Consider the following 18,892-nt stretch of genomic DNA (forward strand, 5'->3'; position numbering starts at 1 on the left):
AAACAGCTCTCCAAAACAGTCCCCCTGCCTCACAGCCGCAGTGTATCAGTCTTCCCGGACCCCTCCCAACATTGACCACCCTCATCTCGTGTCACCGTTGCCAATTTTCAGGGCTACCATCAGGTTTATTTTAACTGGGGTTCCTCTTCTTCTTAGCGATCAGGTGGCACGTAATGCTTTGCAATTCTTTGTGAGAACTACTTTCCGTAGCCTTTTTTCATAGCTACTCATCTGCTGAGGAGTGACTTTTGGACATACATACACAAACACAAATGCACACACGCACAAACACACATACGCACGTTTGCTGGCTATAGAGAGAGATTAGATACACGTACAGATAGAGATATCTTGGATACCCGATATATGCTGGATACCCAAAGCCTCAGATAAATATGACACAGAATCTTTTCCCGTCATCTGCCTCCCTCCTCATCCCTGATTCATTAATTGCATTTGTGCAAAAACTCTTCATTTCATTTCCCAAAACGGTAGCTTTGATCTACCGTGATTGCCGCTGTCTTGTGCAAAACCAGAACCAAAGTAGATGCGTTGTTTGGGGAATGGCTAAACACCACAGAACCTTACTGTAAGCGGGATGTGCTCCGAGAAAAGGGGACTCTCAATGCTAAAAAATTACCCACATATATCTTGCAAATAAAAAGTTATAATGAAAAGAAAAATCAGATCTAGAAAGAAAGTCAAAAAACAAAAACAAAACAAAACAAAAGGTGACTTTGATAAAGCAAAGCACGGAGAGACTGAGGAAGTCCGGAAGACAGCAGTGAGCGAGCAGAGGGATGGCAGGATAACCAGAAGGACACCAGACATGACGACAAGGAGAATAAAACAGAAACAGTCAGAAGGGAATGTTTGAAACTACAAAGGACAAGGCGGGCTGAGCGGAAGGGCTGAGAGACCTACTCCTGTGCAGAGGCCAGAGGGCCTCAAGGGGGAATGCTACCTCTAGACCCAGGTCCTTAAAAGCCCGTGGCTTCTCCCCTTCCTCTTTCTTCCTTTCTTAAAAAAAAAAAAAATTCTTTGTCCTATAGACTAGCTCTCTGACAAAGGAATGAAATCTAGGTGACGTAAAACCCAAATGCTTCAATTTGTTTTGAACCAAAGCCGTTAGGAGTGTTTTACAGACTGGAGCAGGGGCCTCAGCCCCTCATTCTGCGCCTGTGAGGCCGCCAGGCTGGCGTGGCCACCGGAAGACGGCTCCCCGACAAGAGAAAGGACCGCGCCGGTCACGGGAGTACCTGCTTAATCATGCCAATCTGTTCTTTCCGCTCTTCGTCCCACTTGCGCTGCTGCTTGCCCAGCTCTTCCTTCATCTGATCACTTATGGCCTCCACCTAGAAATAAGACGAAGGACAAGGAGAGGGCTCTGTTCAAAAGCTCCACCAGGAGCACCTGGAAGGAAAACACGGATGCCCTCGGCGCCCCGCCAGCCTACCTCTTTCTGGTGCTCCCGCTTCAGCTGGGCCCTCTCAACCTCCTGCTGATGCTTCAACTGAGTCATCTGCTTGTCAAAGCGGCTGCTCAGCTCCGACCAGACGTCCTCCAGAGCCCAGGCAGCTCTCTGTGCTTCCTCCTGCAGCCGCCAAGTGGGGTCTGCTAGGGCACTTTTCAAGGAAGTCATTGGCGGAATCAGGTTATTCTCTGCTTGCGTGATATCTGAGTCTTTTGCCTTTATTTCAGCATCAGGTTTCTGACCCTCTGAAGGAGCCAGTTTAGACTGTCCCACAAATGCTGTTTTTTCACGCCGCTGTTCTTTTTCCAAGCATTTAATTTTCTCAGTCAGTTCCAATATGTTTTCCTCAAGATTTTCCCTGTCTTTAGAAAACATTTTTTCCAAATTATTTTTTTCTTTGACAATTTGGGTAAAGAGACTTTCCTTGGTAGCGATCTCGGCCTTCAGGGTCTCCACCTCCTGCAGCAGAGCCTCCTCTAGGGTGGTTTTCTGACCCAGGCGCCCGGCAGCCCTTTGGCTTCTGCCTTGGTGGGCATCCGGCAGGCCCTGCAGTCTGTCCCCCTCCTGAGTGTGCAGGGCCTCCAGATGCGCTGAGTCGGAAGTCCTCTTCCCCGCTCCCCTCTCCACTTCCTCAGGGCAGATCTCGACCATCCCAGGCCAGAGAAGATCCTGAACAGATGCTGAAGACGGGCCTTGTGAATCTGGGACCCTTCCGGCTGCAGCCGCAGCTGCCATTGGATTTTCCGCTTCTTCCTCCAGCTGTGGGACAATCTCAGAGCAAGAAAACGAGCTTTCCTCGTCCTGGTTCAGTTCGATTGGAAGGCTGTGTCCCCCCTCCCACCATGTCTCCTCAGCCTTTTCATCCTCCTGGGAGAAATTCTTGAGGGCCGTCTCCTTTTTTATACATAGCTGATTGAACTTCCCACACCGCTCTCCCAAGTAAACCTTATCTTTGTCCATTAACTCCCTTAAGTCTCCATGAGAAAAGCCACTGCCGTACTGCAGGTCTGTCACCGGGTCGGCAAGCAATCCTTCTGACAAGACACTGGAGTCCATTTTTTCATCCAAGCCAATAATGAGCTCATCTGTTACGAAACCCAGATTCCCCCTCTCAGATTTACTCTGGAAAGCAGTTTCTATGTCAAAATACTCGGGTGTCTCGGATGCACTCAAATGATCTTGTTCGCTGCAGACCAGGTACTTTTCCATCAAGTCACCAGGGACCTCTACCATCAATCCCTCCACTGACGCTTCCCCAGCAAGGGGGCCGACTTCAATCGTTTCGTCCTCCTCACTCATGTCAAATTTCAAACTTGGCTTTTCTTCTTCAGATTCTAAACTGAACCTTTTGGGAACATCTTGATATTCCAACTCATGGCAGAATGGCTCTCCCTGAAGGCCGACCCTACCACACAGCCTGTCCAGTTCAGCTTTCTGGGCGCCAAAGGCACCTCGCGAGGCTCTCTCCGGCTCACAGGAAGGGACTTCCCCGACATCCTCCAGCGGGAGGTCTCTGCTCTTTTCAGATTCTCGGAGCAACTCCCCATTCCACCCTTGGTCACGGGAGCTGAGTTTTTGCATCTCCTCATCCCCATTTTGCTCATCACCCTTGGAGTCCCAAGCTTTGTCCAAGTGTTTCTCTGCAGGTGAAAACTTCCTTTTAAGATCCTCCAGCATATCTTCCTCCAACCACTCAGTCTCCTCTCCTTCCTTCTGAAAAGCTGCCATGTGGCTCTCTGGTGTTGCACATGAGCCATTTGGATGAAGATCCAACTCTTGGAGTGGATCGTTTAAATGGGCATGAGCTCCACTGAGGCTCTGTGGCTCCCTGTCTCTCAGGCCTCTAAGTGGAGAGGCTCCTGCAGGCCCACCTGCTTTCCTATATGCCCCATCCACGATGTTGCCACAATCCTGTTTCACCTCTGGGACCCCCAGCCCAGGCTCCCACTTTAGATCCTGAGGCAGTTCACAAACTTCCTTTAGGGGATGTTCTTGGGACTCCTCAACACACGGTCGCTTTTCCTGTTTGAACAGTCCGGCTTCTGCATCGTTTACTGAAACAGCACGCTCTGGTGAAACCACGGCCTCATCGGCAAGATGGAAAGGGTCTCGCAGACTGCTGCTCAGCCCTTCTTTCTCTCTGACCACCCATGACAGCTCCCGAACGGCACCTTTCAAATGTTCTTCCATCTCCACAGACATGTCCTCTTTATCTTTGAAATTCTTAAAAATAAAATGTTACATATCAACTAGGAAGAAAACTCGACATGCTAATCTGCACATTAATTAAAAACAATTAGTTAATATTTCACCAGACTAAATGTTACTCATATATAAGTCAGTACAGGCTAGAGCCACAGCGGCCTTGTCTTTTTTGTTTGGAAAGCTAATTTTTAGTAACAAGTGCAAAGAAAGTTCCAACATCACAGCAGAGTGGTCTCAAATTATTAGGATGATGGGAAGTTAGGGACAATTACAGGGAATGATCTCCAAATGGCCTGGGGCAAATTTTGACCTGATCTTGGTACAGATAAGGCCCTTTTCCTTCCAACTGGTCACAAGGGGGACAATTCTTAATTGTATTGTTTGAATACAAAAGTACTTCCTTTCCTTTCTGGAAACAATGAGAACCGTAGCCAATTATTAAGCACTAAGAAATAGAGGTCCCGGTGTCCTGGGAGAATAAAATTCTAACTGGAAAGCAAACAAGGAATTGGTTCTCTAATCTACACAAGTAACTCTGCTCCTACAGAACCACAGTGATTGGGGAGGGACGGCTGGGGGGCCCCTGGACTAGGATGTCGACCTCTCAGGGAGGACCCGCCATCCACCCACCTTCCCTCAGCATGGGATGGCGCCTGCTAAGCCGAGAGAAGGGAAGGCCTCGGCAGGGCGAGGTCTGGGACTAGCCCAGGGTAGGACACGAGGCCTGGCGGGTCCTAAAGAACTCCATGCGGTCACGAGGGCCCCTCTAGAGAAAAGCGCCTCTTCAGAACAAGAGGGGCTGCTCCGGCCAAGGCCCCGGCGAGCCTCCACCACTTCCTCACCTGCTGATTTGCTGCTAAGTGGGTTTCCAAATCCTGGGCCCTGTGGTGCTGGAGCTGCAGGGGAGTGCTGTGGAATGGCTCTTGCAGGGGAGCGCTCGGCTCTGCTGGGCACTGCGGAGAGGCCGCTGCCAGGGGCCGGGGCTGTAACGAGCCTCCTTTGGCCGGCATCTTGCTCTTCAGAAGGTCACTATTCTAAACACCAAGTGATTGGCCGATGAGCTCTCAGAAGATGGAAGCTACTGGGGTGCCTGCCTCCTCCCCCATCCCCAGTAGCTCCTCACAGATCAGGCAGAGAAAGTGCTTGCTCTATCAGCGCTGAGCCCTGATTCCCCAAGATGTGGCCCACAGCCAGGGGGCTGACTTATTTTGTCCCCACCCTTCCCGTCCTCCCCCATTCTCAAAGGCCTCCACAGGAGGCAGTCACCACCAGGAGGGGGTCCTTCCCATGCAAGCCCCCTCTCAGATCACCCCCCTGCTCCTCCTCCACGCCTTTCCTGCGCTGAGATCCCAGACAGAGAGTAGGAAAGGGTCTTTGTGACCGTCCCGTCCAGTCCATATGGGATGTCTGAGACCCAACACCTGCCATCCCACCTTGGCTTGAATACCCCCACGGCCCTTTCAGGCCGGTCAAGGGCTTCAACGCATTCTGTTTCCTTTAATCTTCATAATGACCCTAAGGGGCAGGTGCTAACATTGCTCCCATTTTAGGGAAGAGGAAACTGAAGCAGAAGTGTCTGAGGCCAGGGCCTTCCCCTCCCACCCTCAACACGCTGCCCCCCGTGGCTCCTAGCAGCCTCAAGATGTCTGTTCCATCCAACTCGATTCGGGACCACGCTCACGTTGTCTGCTCCCTCCGCTTCACCCCCATTTGCTCCTCAGAATCTTCAGGAGTCTCAACTTGGGCCTTGAAGGGGCCTGAGGAACCATGGAGCCCAGGGAGGGGAGGGCATGACCGGGGTCACACAGCAGTGGGGGGGAGGGGAGCGGCTTCTGAGGCTCCCCGGCCCAGGGGCCTCCAGCCCTCTGTGCCGACCAGACCCTGCCCGCAGCCACTCCCAGCTCAGCCGCCCAGTCCGGCAGACCCCTGAGAGTGGACGAGGGACCACCTTCCCCGCTGGATAACCCTCCTGCCATGGCTCTGACTGCTCCTTCCTGGTCCCTCCGGGCCCAGGGACATCATCCACGTGCCTCGAGCTGCGGCTGGCTAATTCCTCCCTGCTCCTGCACTACCGGCCCACACTCAGAGGGCTCCATCGACCTGGGAGGCCAAAGCCACACGTGCTGAGAACCACACTCAGCATCCCCTTCCAGGACTCAGAGCCAAGCTTCTGCCCTCAGCCCCACGCTCCCTCGCCCTCTGCCAGGTTTCTTCGAAGGCCTCCCTGCCAGCCTTGTCCTGGTCCTTCTCTCTCCCTGACTCCACTCGTTCAGTGCCCAAGACCCGGATCTACCATCCATCTCACATCTTTGGTTTGGCATTCAAAGCCCTTCACGTGGAGACCCAGCCCCTAGCTTTCCCAGACTCTTTGCAAGGAAAAACGCTTCTTGCTCTCCTTTGTACCCCCAACACTTAGCATGTTATCTGGTACAAAGTAAGCATTTAACAGGACTGCTGAGGCAGCCAGGAGGCAGGCCCAGGGCAGAGGCAGGGCCTAGGACCAGGGGGACCTCACAACCAATCCAGCCTCAGATGCTTACTAGCTATCCAGCTCCGAACAAGTCATTTCACTTCGGCCTGCCTCAGCTTCCCCCTCTGTAAAATAGGGTCACATGAGCAACAAGATGTAGGACCAGATGTTTTCTCCAATCCCTATAGCCTCTCAAACTTCTCCAAAACAGAAATCATGCACCAGAAAGAAATCCATTTCGGCCGTCTCCAACTCTAGGACACCCATCTTCCTCTCCTCCCCTTCTACCCCGTGCCCCGGAACAAGGGAGTCTAGGGCCCTGCCGTGGACAGCCCACGTAACATCAGCGGCCGGCACGGCCCCTCTCCAAACAGCTGCTGCTGGGCCAGAGAACCGAGGAGTGGCGGGAGCAGCACAGGCCACGAGCACTCACCACGGCGGGGTCACTTCTGACCACCTAGGAGTCAGCTGGGGAAAGGGCCTAGGCTGCTCTGCAAGGAACGGCCCAGTATGGGCCAAGGCTTAGGCACCGAGATCCAGCTTCCAAGGAAATCACAGAGGAGGGGGCAGAGTCAGAAAGTGAACAATAAGGGAGAGTAAGGAGAAAACCCCCGAAATCACCAAAGGTCTCGGAAAGCAAACATCTCAGAGCTGGAAAATAAGCAGATAAAGCACGAGCAAAAATAGTAACAGAAGGAAATCCCCAAAGCAAGGTCAGGCCCCTAGGAATAGAGTCCAACGCCTGAGGGGATGAAGGACTCTGTAATATGAGGACGCCACAGAACCGCAGGACACTGATCCTGAGAGCCTTAAGTTAGAAATGAGAACAATGAGAGCAGAACTCACGGCCTGGGCGGCAAAAGCAACCGTCAGAAGAGACAAGCTGCAGTGCACATCTCCCCGGGGAAATGAGAGACGGTCCATCAGGAAAGCAAACAGAGAGAAAAGAAAAGGAGAAAATCAGCTCAGATCTCCAGGGAAGATGTCTGAGAGAATCGAAGGATCCACAAGCCCCAGAAGAATCAAAGGACTAAAACATAAAGAAGAAAACAAGGGAACTGGCCAGACCTTCCTGTACACAAAAAGACAGAACTCCAACTGGAGGAACTCACAACGCTTCAAATTCCAAGACCCAAAGCGCTCCAACTCCATCACTCAAGTCAGCAACAACTAGTGCAAGCATCTAGAAAAGCCCTTCCGATGCAAAGGAGAGAGCGTCTGAACAAGGCAGGACCATGGTGCACTCGGCAGAGGTGCAGAGGGAACGGAACCGTGTTCTCGAGCACTGGAGCTCAAGTGACCTGCCAGACAAATCGCAGCTTCGCCAGCAATGAAAAAAAAGACGGACATCCTATAATAAAGAGTGTTTGAAACGTGCTCAGAAAGAAAACCAGAAGTGAACGGATTATTTTCTTCTTGAATACCACGAGCACTAGAGACGCAAGAGAGTAAAGTCTGCAGGCCGTGGAGCTGGAAAAGGCCACCCCTCTGCAGCAGGAGCTGGAACCCTAGAGACATCCAGCACTGGAAGAGAAGCACGATGGAGCCAGGGAGGCTTTTGAGGAAAATGAGGCGCAGCTCACTGGTAAGGGAGGGGATCCACGACGGGGCAGAGTCCTCGCTGACCCTGCAAGAACTGGTATTGAGGGACAGGCAAACTCTCCAAGGCAATGGCAGAAACTCCCTAGAGGGGAGGAGTCAGAGTGGCGCCCTTGGAAGTTTTGGCTTCACGAGGCACACAAAGGAATAGAAAGACATTCATCATAAGGGTCGTGAGTCAGAGAATGAGAGGAGACGGAAAGAAGAGAAATCCTTTTGGGAAAAGGGGGCCAAAAACCAAATTTTAAAAACTAATGAACAGAGTGCAAATTAAGACAATTCTGAGGTACCGCCCACACCTATTAGGCTGGTTAAGATGACAAAAAAAGGAAAATGGGGAGGCCGTGGGGAAACTGGGACACGAATGCTCTGTTGTGAAGTTGTGAACAGTGCAACCGTCCGGAGAAAAATGTGCAACTACACCCAAAGAACACTCAAACTGGGCCTCCCTTTTGCTCCACCCAAACCACTATTAGGTGTGGACTTCAAAAAGTTCAAAGGAAAAGTTGCAGAATTATGCATTCATAAGTTTAAAAAAGAATCAAAAAAGGAAAAGGATCTATATGTACAAAAATATTTAGAGCAGATCTTTTTGGAGTGACTTAGAAGGGGAATATGGAATATATGAGAAGGAAAGGATGCCAGGACAAAGGCAGCCTCAGACACTTCCTAGCTCCCCGACTCTGGGCAAGTCACTGCACTTCCACGTGCCTCAGCTTCCTCCTCTGTAAAGTAGTGAGTTCTAGTCATATGAGCCACAGGAGGAACCGAACTAGTTACAGGGGAGAGGAGGAAGAATTAGGGTCAGAGTTACTAGGAAGGAGAAAAGGGAGAGAATCGTATTCCAGATAAAAGTGGGACAGAGAAGGAACCAGTGAGCCAAACCCCAAAGGGAAAGGAATGACAAGTGGAAGGGAATCAGGGAGGAAGGGCAGAGAGGCGCCTTAAAGTACCCTGAGAAACAAGGCATTGTGCATTCAGCACAGGAAGGGGAAACTCCTCCCACTAAGCTAGGGACAGCTCTAGCCTTACCTCACAGGATTCCTCAGAGGGCTGCAGGCCCCATAACCCTCAGAGGGCTGACTTGGCAGCCCGACCTTAGCCCAGCATGACGTCCCGCAGCAGGCTCCCGTGTGAGCCCTGCCCTGCCACATATGGGCTGGGGAGGCGCCCCAGGAAGGCTGGGCCACAGCAGTGAGCGGAGGAAGCTGCAAACCAAAACTTTCTTCCCAAAGGAAAAGGGCCGACCTCCGTAAGAAAGTTTTTCTAAAAATCCAAAATGTTGGAGCAGCTAGGGGGCGCCGTGGAGAGAGCACCAGCCCTGAAGTCAGGAGGACCCGAGTTCAAATCTGGCCTCAGACACTTAGCACTTCCTGGCTGTGGGACCCTGGGCAACTGCCTCAGAAAAAAAATCCAAAATGTTCTTCCACAGCAAATTACCTCTTGTAACTGATGTTGCAAATGGTGCATCTGAGTGGCCAGGAGCAGCGCCTCCTGCTGGACGTGCTGGTGACTCTGCCTCGCCTGCTGAAGGTTACTGCTCAGCTGGACAATGATTCTGTCTCTTTCCTGGACTGCCATCGCTAATTCCTACCAAGGGGCCAATACGTAACAGTTCTTTCAGGGGCGAGAAAAAGCCCACTCAGGACAACACACGGTGGGGCGTCCTCAATATTCCAACTACAGGGATGCGATTCAAAGCTCTGCCCGCCAAGCATCAGCAGGAGCCCCGTGGGAGGCCACGTGGTCAGAGACAAAGCCGGTGAGCCTCCCCCTTCGGGGCTGGCCCAGGCCTCAGCCACGCAGCCCGCACTCAGGCCCTGCAGGACCACAAGCTACCAAGACGGCCTCCTCCACGGCCTCCGGCTCCGCTAGCCGCTTCATCTGGGTGAGCCTGGGCCATTCGACCCTCCGGAGCCCACAAACACGCCCTTAACTTTACATACCGGCCGAAGCATCAAAAGATCCCCAGAACTGACATGAAAAATGAGGGCAGGGCCAGGCCCAGAGCCCACCGATCTCCACCCCCAGGGCCAGCGGCTCAGTTCTCCTCCTGCCGCCACATCGTTTCAGAGAAGCCCGAGGTCCCGGATAAGAATTACCCCCCACCCTGTGCGCCTGCAGCCATTTGCCACATCCCTCCCAGGCCTCGGTTTCCCCAGCCGCCTGATCCGGGGCGTCTCTGGGCAGCCCCGCTCTCCCCTTCCGTGGCTCGGGTGCTGGCAGTGACTCAGCACCGGGCCAGTTCCCTAACAAAAGCTCTGATCCCGTCGTGACTGGAGCGGCGACGCCAGCCGGCCCACTGAGCAGCCCGGGGCCCACCGGCGACCATCTCCTGGCTCCCCACAGGGCCGGCCCTGACCATGGGCTGAGACCCTCCTCCGCCCTGTCAGACCGCGCAGGCCCGAGCCACCGGTCTACAGTAAAGGACTCTCATCCAGCCCCAAGAGGTGGGGGTCCGCACCATAGAGCCGAGGGCCGGCAAATACCAAGGGCAAGAAAAAGCCTAGAAGGAACCGCTCCTGGCAGCACAAGAAGGTTGTCCCCAGAGGCCACCGAGCCCCCTTTCAGGGGTGTCATCCTCAGACTGTGCAGGGGGAGGGGAGGCCAATCAGAGGGGGCAAAGAAGGGGCGCTTCTCTGGGCGAAGGACGAGGGTCCTTCCCAGCTCTGGAGCTGCAACCTTGGCATCTGCCAGGGTCCAAGAGAGCTCCCGCGAGGGTTTCAGGCCCTGGCTACCATTCCTCGTCTCTGACCGAGGAGACAACGGCCATTCAGAAACACTGGATAGTCTCTTTCCCCGCAGAACACCCACCCCGTGGAGGACAACGCCATCCTCCCAGAGTCACAGGCTCACCAGCTGGCAATCCTCCTCCTCACCCCCTGCCACTGACCCCTGGCCAACCCCTCCACCAGCTCGAGCCCAACGACGAGACGCCTCCCAGCCGCGGCCCCCTCCCTGTGCGGATCCTGCAGCAATCACCTCCCTTCTCCCCTGAAGCCGTGAAGTGCTTCCTTGGGATGCTGCCCACCATGAGCAGGTCCCTGCTGCTCCCCCTGCCCCCCCCATTAGACTGGTCACTCCTGAGAAGTACCAGCAAAGGCAGCCATTGTGAACAGGCTCTGTGTATAACAGCAGGAGCCACCACGGCAGGCTGAGCTTCTAGGAACAAGGGAGTGATCACTCCATTGCCCGGGGCCCTCCTCCACCGGCAGTGGCGTGTGCGGCTCCCAAGGTCCCTGAAAGACCAGAGAGCTTCTTGGGGAAGACCAGCAGCCCCCCGGAAGGGTGGTGGGCAGCACGAGCCTGCAGGACGTTCAGAAGAGCCCTCCGAGTATTTTAGGGGCCGGGTCCAGGCTGGGTCCTGGGGAGAACGGAAGCTCCGACAGCTGTCGGGCGTGGAAGGGGCTTCCTCCAGAGCTGGTGCCCTCTCTCCCTGAAGGACCTCTTTAAGCAACGGCTGCAAAAGCACTTGTTGTGCCCCTTTCAGCTCTTGATCTATAATGGTGGGGTTCATCAAGAATTCACAATTATCTATTAACAATTGCTTAAAGATCTATGAAGAATCTCTTCTTTTCTTTCCAAGATGGCGCTCCAGGTCCAGGCTGGGGGATTAGCAGCTTCGAGGCCAAGTGCTGCAGACTCGGGCATTTACGTTGCAGAGGTTTGCATCGAGGGGACGAAGCTGGTTCTGAAAACGCACTGCTGAGGGTTTGAGGCGTCTTTTCCCACCTTAGAAAGCTCAAATTTCAGGGCGTCTCCTAAAGCACTTTATTTAGGCTCTCTCCTTGCCGTGGCGTGTAAATCTTTCTCCCAGCCTCTCTCCCACCTCTCACTATCTTCAGAAGGACTCCGAGCTCGCTGAGCGGCCCACAAAGCTCCCACCTGTCCTCAGATGCTAACCGCCTCCCTCCGGCTCCGGCCCAGCCTCCCCGGCTTCTCCTCCCTCACTTTCCCCTTCTGCCGGCCATCCCTTGAGGGGTGAGAGAAATGATTAGGATAGCCAATGATTTGGGGAGCGCGCCCTCTTTAGGCCTGATTTTAAAGCTCAGGCTCCTTGAAGGGCGACACGGATGCCGACACTGGGCTAACTCTCCGACTCAGAGGCACCAGCTGGGGAAGCCCTTGTGGTCAGCTTCGGGCTTGGGCGGGGAGAAATTCTATACCACGATTGCCTTTGGTCTAAGAGAGATGGCCAAATGACCGTGCTTTTATTAAGATGCTGGCTTTGTGAATTAGTTGATTAAAATGCCCAGAAAGGTTGTCTCTTAAGCCTTTCTAAACGCCCCGAGGGGCAGGAATGCTGGGAAGGCCCCTCTCCTCCCGTCCCTCAGGTTGCAAGAGGCAGCCATGAGACCGGCCCGCCCGGCACCAGCATCCAGAGGCAGGGCAACTGGTCAGGAGCCACAGAAGGCAGGGCCGGAGCATCTTTCCGCCTCCTCCAGCTCCTGAGTTTTGGGGGCTTGGCCTTGCTTTATTTTGAGGGAGCTCAGCTTCCTTCTACCGCATGATTTCCCATGCCATGACGTGACAAGGTGGGCCGGCTGTTCTGGACACTCCGGGGGTCCCACAGAGGGACGTCCATGTGCTTTCCTTAAGGACTTCCCTTCAGAAGATGCCGGAGACATCAGCCAAACTGTTGAGCCCTTCGCTTAAAAAGGCCAAGTTCTCCCATGACAACCAGTCATCTCCAGCCGTCCCGATCTCTGTCTGGCCACTGGACCCAGACAGCTCTGGAGGGGAAACCAGTGACTTTGCCCAGCTCCCCTCGCATAAATCCCATTCACCTCCCTCTCGTCATGGTCCTCTTCAAGAGCCAAGGACAACCACCCACCACCCCCATGGCCACTCCCGTGGTGTCAGGGACTACTTTTTCCTCCCTTAGGAGGGTCACCATGAGACAGTTTCCCCAATTCGCTATGTCTGAGGCATTTACTCTATGGCTAAGCTGGGCCCACCTGGGCACACAGACAGGGGAAATTATACCCAGAACAAGAGGCATTCTAAATTAAGACAGCCCTGAGATACCCCTGAACACCTGTCAGAGTGGCTAGAACGACAGGGAAAGATAATGCGCAGTGTTGGAGGGATGTGGGAAAACTGGGACACTGGTGCATTGTTGGTGGAGTTGCGAATACATCCAGCCATGCTAGAAAGCATTTGGAGCAGTGTTCCTAAGGGGCTTATATCTCAAAGAGATTTTAAAGGAGGAAAAAGGACACACATACGCAAGAATGTGGCAGCCTTGTAATGGCCAGGAAGTGAAACTGAGGGGATGCCCATCAGATGGAGAATGGCCGAATAAATTGTGGTATCTGAATGTCATGGAATATTATTGTTCTGTAGGACACGATCGGCAGGAGGATTTCAGGGAGACCTGGAGAGTCTGACAGGAGCTGATGCTGAGGGCAGTGAGCGGAACCAGAAGATCGTTGTACATCACGACAAGAAGACTATACGATGAGCAATTCTGATGGCCGGGGCTCTTTCCAGCAGTGAGGTGATGCAGGCCAATGCCAACAGGCTTGGCACGGAGAGAGCATTTCCACCTTTTTGTTGTTTGCTTGCTTGTTTTTTCCTTTTTTTTTTTTTTCCCCCCTTTTGATCTGGTTTTTCTTGTGCAGCACGATCATTGTGTAAATACATAGAGAAGAATGGTTTGAGCTATGTTAGATTACTTGCTGTCTAAGGGAGGGGGCGGGGAAAGGAGAAAAATATGGAACACAAGGTTTTGCAAGAGTGAATGTTAAAAATTATCTTTGCACGTGTGTTGAAAAATAAAAAGCTATTATTTAAAAAAGAAGAAAAACAACCAAAAACCAAAGTGCATTCCTGTCCTTCAGAAGCCAGCACGAGACACATAAACACAAAGTGCGAATCCCAAATTCGACCGCGACTGAGGCCACCGGCCCACGCTGCCTGCATCCTCGAAGACAGAAAACTGTAAGAAGCGACCACTTGGGTGAACCTGAAGCGCCCTAACGGGCCCTAACATGCTTCTGGCCCATCACTGACTTTCGATTACTCTACGCTCAGAAAAGGCAAGTTCGTGTCAACAGCAGCCAAACACAATGAAGAAGTCACAAATGAAAAGTGTCCACTAAGCGCAGTCTATGCCAGGCTCTGGGGCTGCGAATGCCAAAGCAAGACAGCCCTGGGCCTCCTGGAGCTTACACTCAACAAAACAAGCAACTACTCAGAAGAAATTCACCCAGACTCAGTGGGAAAGACTACACTGAGGACCCGTCCCCTCCCGAAGCTCACAGCACCCCCCCCGACCAGAGCCACGGGGACTGGCATCAAGGCCAAGACGGGCTCCACCGCCCTCAGCCGAGCCCTCTCTTTCCTCCAACATCACAGACCCGACGCGGCCCCTCCAAGAGTCCTGGGGAGGTGCTCCTCCCCCCCCCGCCCTCCCTTGGGCTCCCGTGGAGGGCGACAGGCTCCTACCTGCTGCAGCTGGGAGGCCTCGGAGCACTGGGCCAGCCACGGCGGAAGCTCGGCCACCTGCTGACCTGGCAGGTCGGCGGCATCCCGCCTGCCCTCGAGCTTCTCCTCCGGCATCTTCACCTCATCCTGAGTCGCTGGGACTTCAGGCACGCTGGGATCTACGCCCAAGGGAGACCTGCCGCCCTGTACGGACAAAGACACCGGGTCTCAGCTCACGGCGCGTGGAGCACCTCGAAGAGCTGGCAGGGAAAGCCCCGAGAGCCAGACGGCTGCTTTGGTGGCGAGAAGCAGGCTTGGGAAATAATTCTGCAGACGTCACGGGGGGAACAGTGCACAGAGGCGACGGTACGAGGGCGACTTTTGGGAGAGGGAGGGCAGCCGGAGGGAACCTGCCATTCGTTACTCGCCATTCTGCAGCAGCTTCGAGGACGAAATCTCTCCCCCCACTTAACAGTACTTCGCCTTTTTCCAATAACACGTAAAGAGAGTTTTCAGTATTTCTCCTCTCAGCCTTTGGGACCTTTTTGGGGGGGTGTTTGTCACTGACAGAGCTCCCTCTCGACTCATCAATTAAGGGATAAAGAAGGGTTCAGGACAAAGTAGAGTCCGGGACATCTCCAGCTGCTCCCTGAAGACAAATGGCAGCAGCGGGCACAGCGGCGGAGCGGGCACGTCCTCTGCCCGCCGCTGGCACCGGGACACGCTGGCGCTTTGCGCCACTCACAGTCCCACTTTCCCACGGCCCACACAAGCTGCCTGCCTGAGTTTCCCAAAGGAGAACAAAACGTTCACATCTCAGGGCTGGGGGGCAGGGACATAGGATGCAAAGAACCTGATTACTGACAAAGTCCACCTGCGCCTGTTTGCTCGCATCTACTACTTGCAAGTCCCTGCAAATAAAAGAAGATGTCGGACGCTGACTGCCACCAGCGCCCACGAGGCTGCCGGGACGGGGCGTCTCCATTTCAGAGGGCCAGCGACAGTTCTGCATTTAGAGGCTTTCTTGCTTTCTTTTGGAATAAATTCAAAGCCTAGTTTCCATTCCCAACTGTTTTTAAAAAGGAAAAATTCGGGGCCGCACGGGGGCGCAGTGGAGAGAGCCCCAGCCCTGGAATCAGGAGGAGCCGAGTTCTAATCCAGCCTCGGACACTTAACCCTTCCTGGCTGGGTGACCCTGGGCAAGTCACTGAACCCCGATTGTCTCAGCAGAAAAAAAGGGGGAAAAGTCAAAGGCTTCTCTTTACGGGGTCTGAGCTGAGGTCCCCTTCCGCAGCCCACGGACACCGCAGGGAGAGCCCCGGGCTCCCCAACCAGAACCCTGCCCCCCCCCCTGAGGCCGAACCCTCCCCAGGACTTCCCCAGAGCAGCTGCTCTGGCCACTCCCTCCACACAAGTGACGGGCCCTCATCCCTTCTCTCCTCTGCCGGGAGCCGCCCCCCCCCTCCTGCCCCGGGAAGAAGCCCCGTGGGCTCAGTCACTGGTCCCTCTCAGGGGTGGGGGGGCAGGAAGATGAAGGGGAAGAGGCAGAGACCCCCGGGATGGTGGGAAGTTGCTCAAGTTGGGGAGGGGGGCTGGGCCGGTCAACGCTCCAAACATGCATCAGGCCACGGGGCCCTGAGAGTTCCTCAAAGGAACGAAACACCAGGGAAAGAGAACTCACCTTCGGAACCAAGAAACCCATCCTCCCACCCGGGCAGCCAAGGGCAGCCCAAACGCGGAGAGGGCAGGGAGCACAGCGGGGGCACCGGCCCCGCGGGGAGCACTTACCCCCTGGGCCCGGGGGGCCTCCCCGCCGTCCTCCCCGCCGTCCTCCCCGGCGGCACTCTGGCCCGCTACCGCGCGCTCCTCCTCCTCCTCCGGGACAGCCGCAGGGACAGGCGCGTTCTTCCTCTTCGCCGCCTTTTTCTTCGGACCCGCACCGTCGCCTTTGGCCTTCCTCTGTCGGAACTGAGCAAGCTGCACACGAGAGTCAGCAGATAGTAGAGGCCGAGGTAAGTGAGGAAGAAGTAACAAGACCACAAAGTCAGCGCCCCGGGGAGGAGGGCGCGGGACATGGAGGGACCCAGGCGGCAGGGGGCGCTCGCGCGGCCCGGGCCCTCCCCAGCTTCCCCGGCCACAGCCGGCACTGGCAGGACTTTCACTTCAGCGGGAACAGAAGCCGAGCGAGGGGCGGATCTTCCCCCCCCTCAGAAAATCTGGAGTAAAACTTCCTGGCCACAGATTCGGCCCAGAAACAGCAGAGAATTAATTAAGTCAGGCGGCCCCTCCTCCCGGACGGAGCAGATGCTCCACTTCTCTGCCCCGCCACAGGCACCAGGGACCGCCACAATGGCACAGCCCCCTCCCCCAGCCTCCCCACTGCCCGGGCTCCGTTTGGCCCGAATTTTCCATTAATATTTCAAAGCAGAGACCCGAGGGCATCTGGGGAATGGGCCAGCGCGGTCCGACAGGAAGAACGACTCTCACGGACTCACGCGGCTCTGGGGAAGAGGCTTCGGGCCCATCCCACTCTCCGTATTTTGGGAAGCGGGTCCGGGCCCAGCTGGGGGGGGCTTGTTCACCCCATTCTGGAGCTTTCCCCGACCAGCAGGGGGCGTCAGGTTGTGGGGAAGGGGGGGGGGGGGCAAGTTTCTCCTGCTGCTAATGACAGCTGCCCAGGCCAATCACAGCCGTGCCCTGAGTGCCCGGCGGCGCTGGCACCTTCCTGCGCCCCGGGCCTGCCCCTCGGGCCAGACCTGCTGCGGCACGTGCCACGGGTCACCTGCGGGCGGGCCGGCGGCCTCATCTTACTGGCTCCTGGGGGAGGCCCGGCCTCCCCCGCCCGGCGGGCACCACCGGCCTTCCCCTCTAACGGCGGCCGCGGGGTCCCTGCCTGCTCAAGCTGCCTCAGCTTCCTCATCTGGACCCTGGGCCACGACGACCGCACCTCGCAAGGAGTTTTTGTGGCCAGGCCTCAGTTTCCCCGCTTGTTAAAGGGAGGGGCCGCAACAGTTGGGCGGGAGGTCGACAACCAGGAGACCCCTGGCCCCCTCAGGCTGGCCTCAGTTTCCTCCTCCGTACAATGGGGAAGAACACCCAGACCTCGAAGGTCACTCTGGGCTGGGGGGGCGGCTTTCCCGAAGAAACCCCCAGGCTCTGGAGGCCCTCCCCGCACACGCCCCCTCCTCAATCCCGCCCCAAGCCCTTCCCACAGCCCCGAGGGCGCGCCCCCAGAGCAGCAGGAAATACATGCAGCTGGCTTCCGGGCGGACTATGGCACTTCCGGGACCATTCTAGTATGCCGGAGGACCCAGAGACTCAGTGGTCACGGTCAAAGCCCCGGAGGGCGGGGGACCCCGCGACGCGCCAGGCCTGACCCCGCCTCCGCCCAGCGTTTATTGGCAGGCAAGCAGGGGGCGGTGCCTAGGAAAGAGCGGCGGATTCAAGATGGCGGCGGCCAGGAGGTGGAGAATTCCGGGCGAGAGCGCGGGAGAGGCGCGGCCCCCGGCAGGGATCGGGCTCTGCCGAGCTACCGGGCCCCGACCCGGGCCGCGCCCGCCGCTCTCTCGGCCCGCAATTTTCTCCCCTTTCCTCGGGTCCCTGGGCCTCCCACCCCCGAGCTTGGCGCGCGGGGGCCCCACGCGGAGGTGGGAGGCGGCCCTACCTTTGCCCGGCCGGCCTCCACCTTGCGCCGCCGCTCGTCTCTCTCGACGTCCTCCATGGTCCGGCGAGGGTGCGCGCGGAGCTCCGGGACAGTCCCGACCCTCAGCCGCCGCCTCAGCCGCCGTATTGACACGGCCGCCCCGCCCCCTCTGAGCCCCGCCTCCGTAACTGACCGGGAGTGAGGGGGTGGGAGGCAGCGTGGTCCCGCCCCTGCCCTCGCCGCGCCCTCCTGAGCTCCGGCGGCGTTTTTCGCTCTCTCGCCGTCTCGCTCACGCCCATCGGCGTCTCCACAGATGGATGTCTCCACTGGCCAACTAGCGAACGTCGTCCGCGTCTACCCTGCCAATCACAGGCTCGAACGGGTGGCTCTTCTCCTGGAAGCCCGACCTCGCCCAACCAACCGCCGGAGCAGAGCTCTGATTGACAGGAACGCTCGCCTCGCCCTCCGGGGCTCCCTTTTTCAGCGCAGTCCGGGCTCCGCCCGCCACATGAAAGAATCGGCCAATGAGCTACGGACGACGACCAAGCCGTGCGTTCTCTTTGGCCAATTTCAAAGAGCCCGCCTCACGCCGATGGTACGCGTTGTCCAATCAGAAGCGCGGGCGGGAAAAGGACTGAAGCGGCGGTTCAGACCTCGGGCTTTGAGTGGGAGCGGGTGTAGAGTCTGAAACCCGGGAAACCGGAGAAGGACGAGCGAGACGGGAGGGGCTAGGGGCGGATCATCCAGAATCCCCCCCCCCTTCCCCGCTGCTCTGGGGACCCGTGGTGGGCCCGGTCACGAGGGGCAGACTGAGAAACTGAGGCCCCTGGGCAGGGACTGGTCGGAGAGCCCCGCGATCCGAGTGACTGACTGGGCCCGGACCACGGGCTGGCGGGCAGAGTTCGCCCCCGCCTTCCCCTGCCCCTCTTTAACGGCGGACGCCGCCCATCCCCCTCCCTCTTCACACCGCTGACAGCCTGGCACCGTCCAGGGCTTCCTGGTCAGCGCGGCGCAGCCTCGCCCGCCGGCAGGCTCCAGGGGCCCCATGGGAGCCTTGCTCCGGGGCCTTCAC

General features: G+C 56.4%; 1 protein-coding gene across 11 annotated transcripts in view; it reads right to left on the reverse strand.

Annotated features, from left to right (window-relative positions):
* PCNT (pericentrin) overlaps positions 1-18,204 on the reverse strand; it is a 94,460-nt gene extending 76,256 nt beyond the window's left edge. For 5 of the 11 annotated variants that reach the window (XM_074264486.1, XM_074264481.1, XM_074264485.1 and 2 more), the window contains exons 1-7: positions 17,842-18,201; positions 15,966-16,154; positions 14,199-14,381; positions 9,189-9,338; positions 4,522-4,713; positions 1,457-3,697; positions 1,260-1,355 (exon numbers count right to left, since the gene is read on the reverse strand). In XM_074264486.1, the coding sequence (XP_074120587.1) occupies positions 1,260-1,355; positions 1,457-3,697; positions 4,522-4,713; positions 9,189-9,338; positions 14,199-14,381; positions 15,966-16,154; positions 17,842-17,898 (3,108 nt within the window). In that variant the 5' untranslated portion in view covers positions 17,899-18,201. Of the gene's footprint in view, positions 1-1,259; positions 1,356-1,456; positions 3,698-4,521; positions 4,714-9,188; positions 9,339-14,198; positions 14,382-15,965; positions 16,155-17,841 lie in introns of all 11 variants that reach the window. The other 6 variants (XM_074264478.1, XM_074264483.1, XM_074264482.1 and 3 more) reach the window with 3 other exon arrangements.
* Positions 18,205-18,892: the final 688 nt, after the last annotated feature.

Source organism: Sminthopsis crassicaudata, chromosome 4 (genome assembly GCF_048593235.1).
Source record: "Sminthopsis crassicaudata isolate SCR6 chromosome 4, ASM4859323v1, whole genome shotgun sequence".
Classification (NCBI taxonomy): Eukaryota; Metazoa; Chordata; class Mammalia; order Dasyuromorphia; family Dasyuridae; genus Sminthopsis; species Sminthopsis crassicaudata.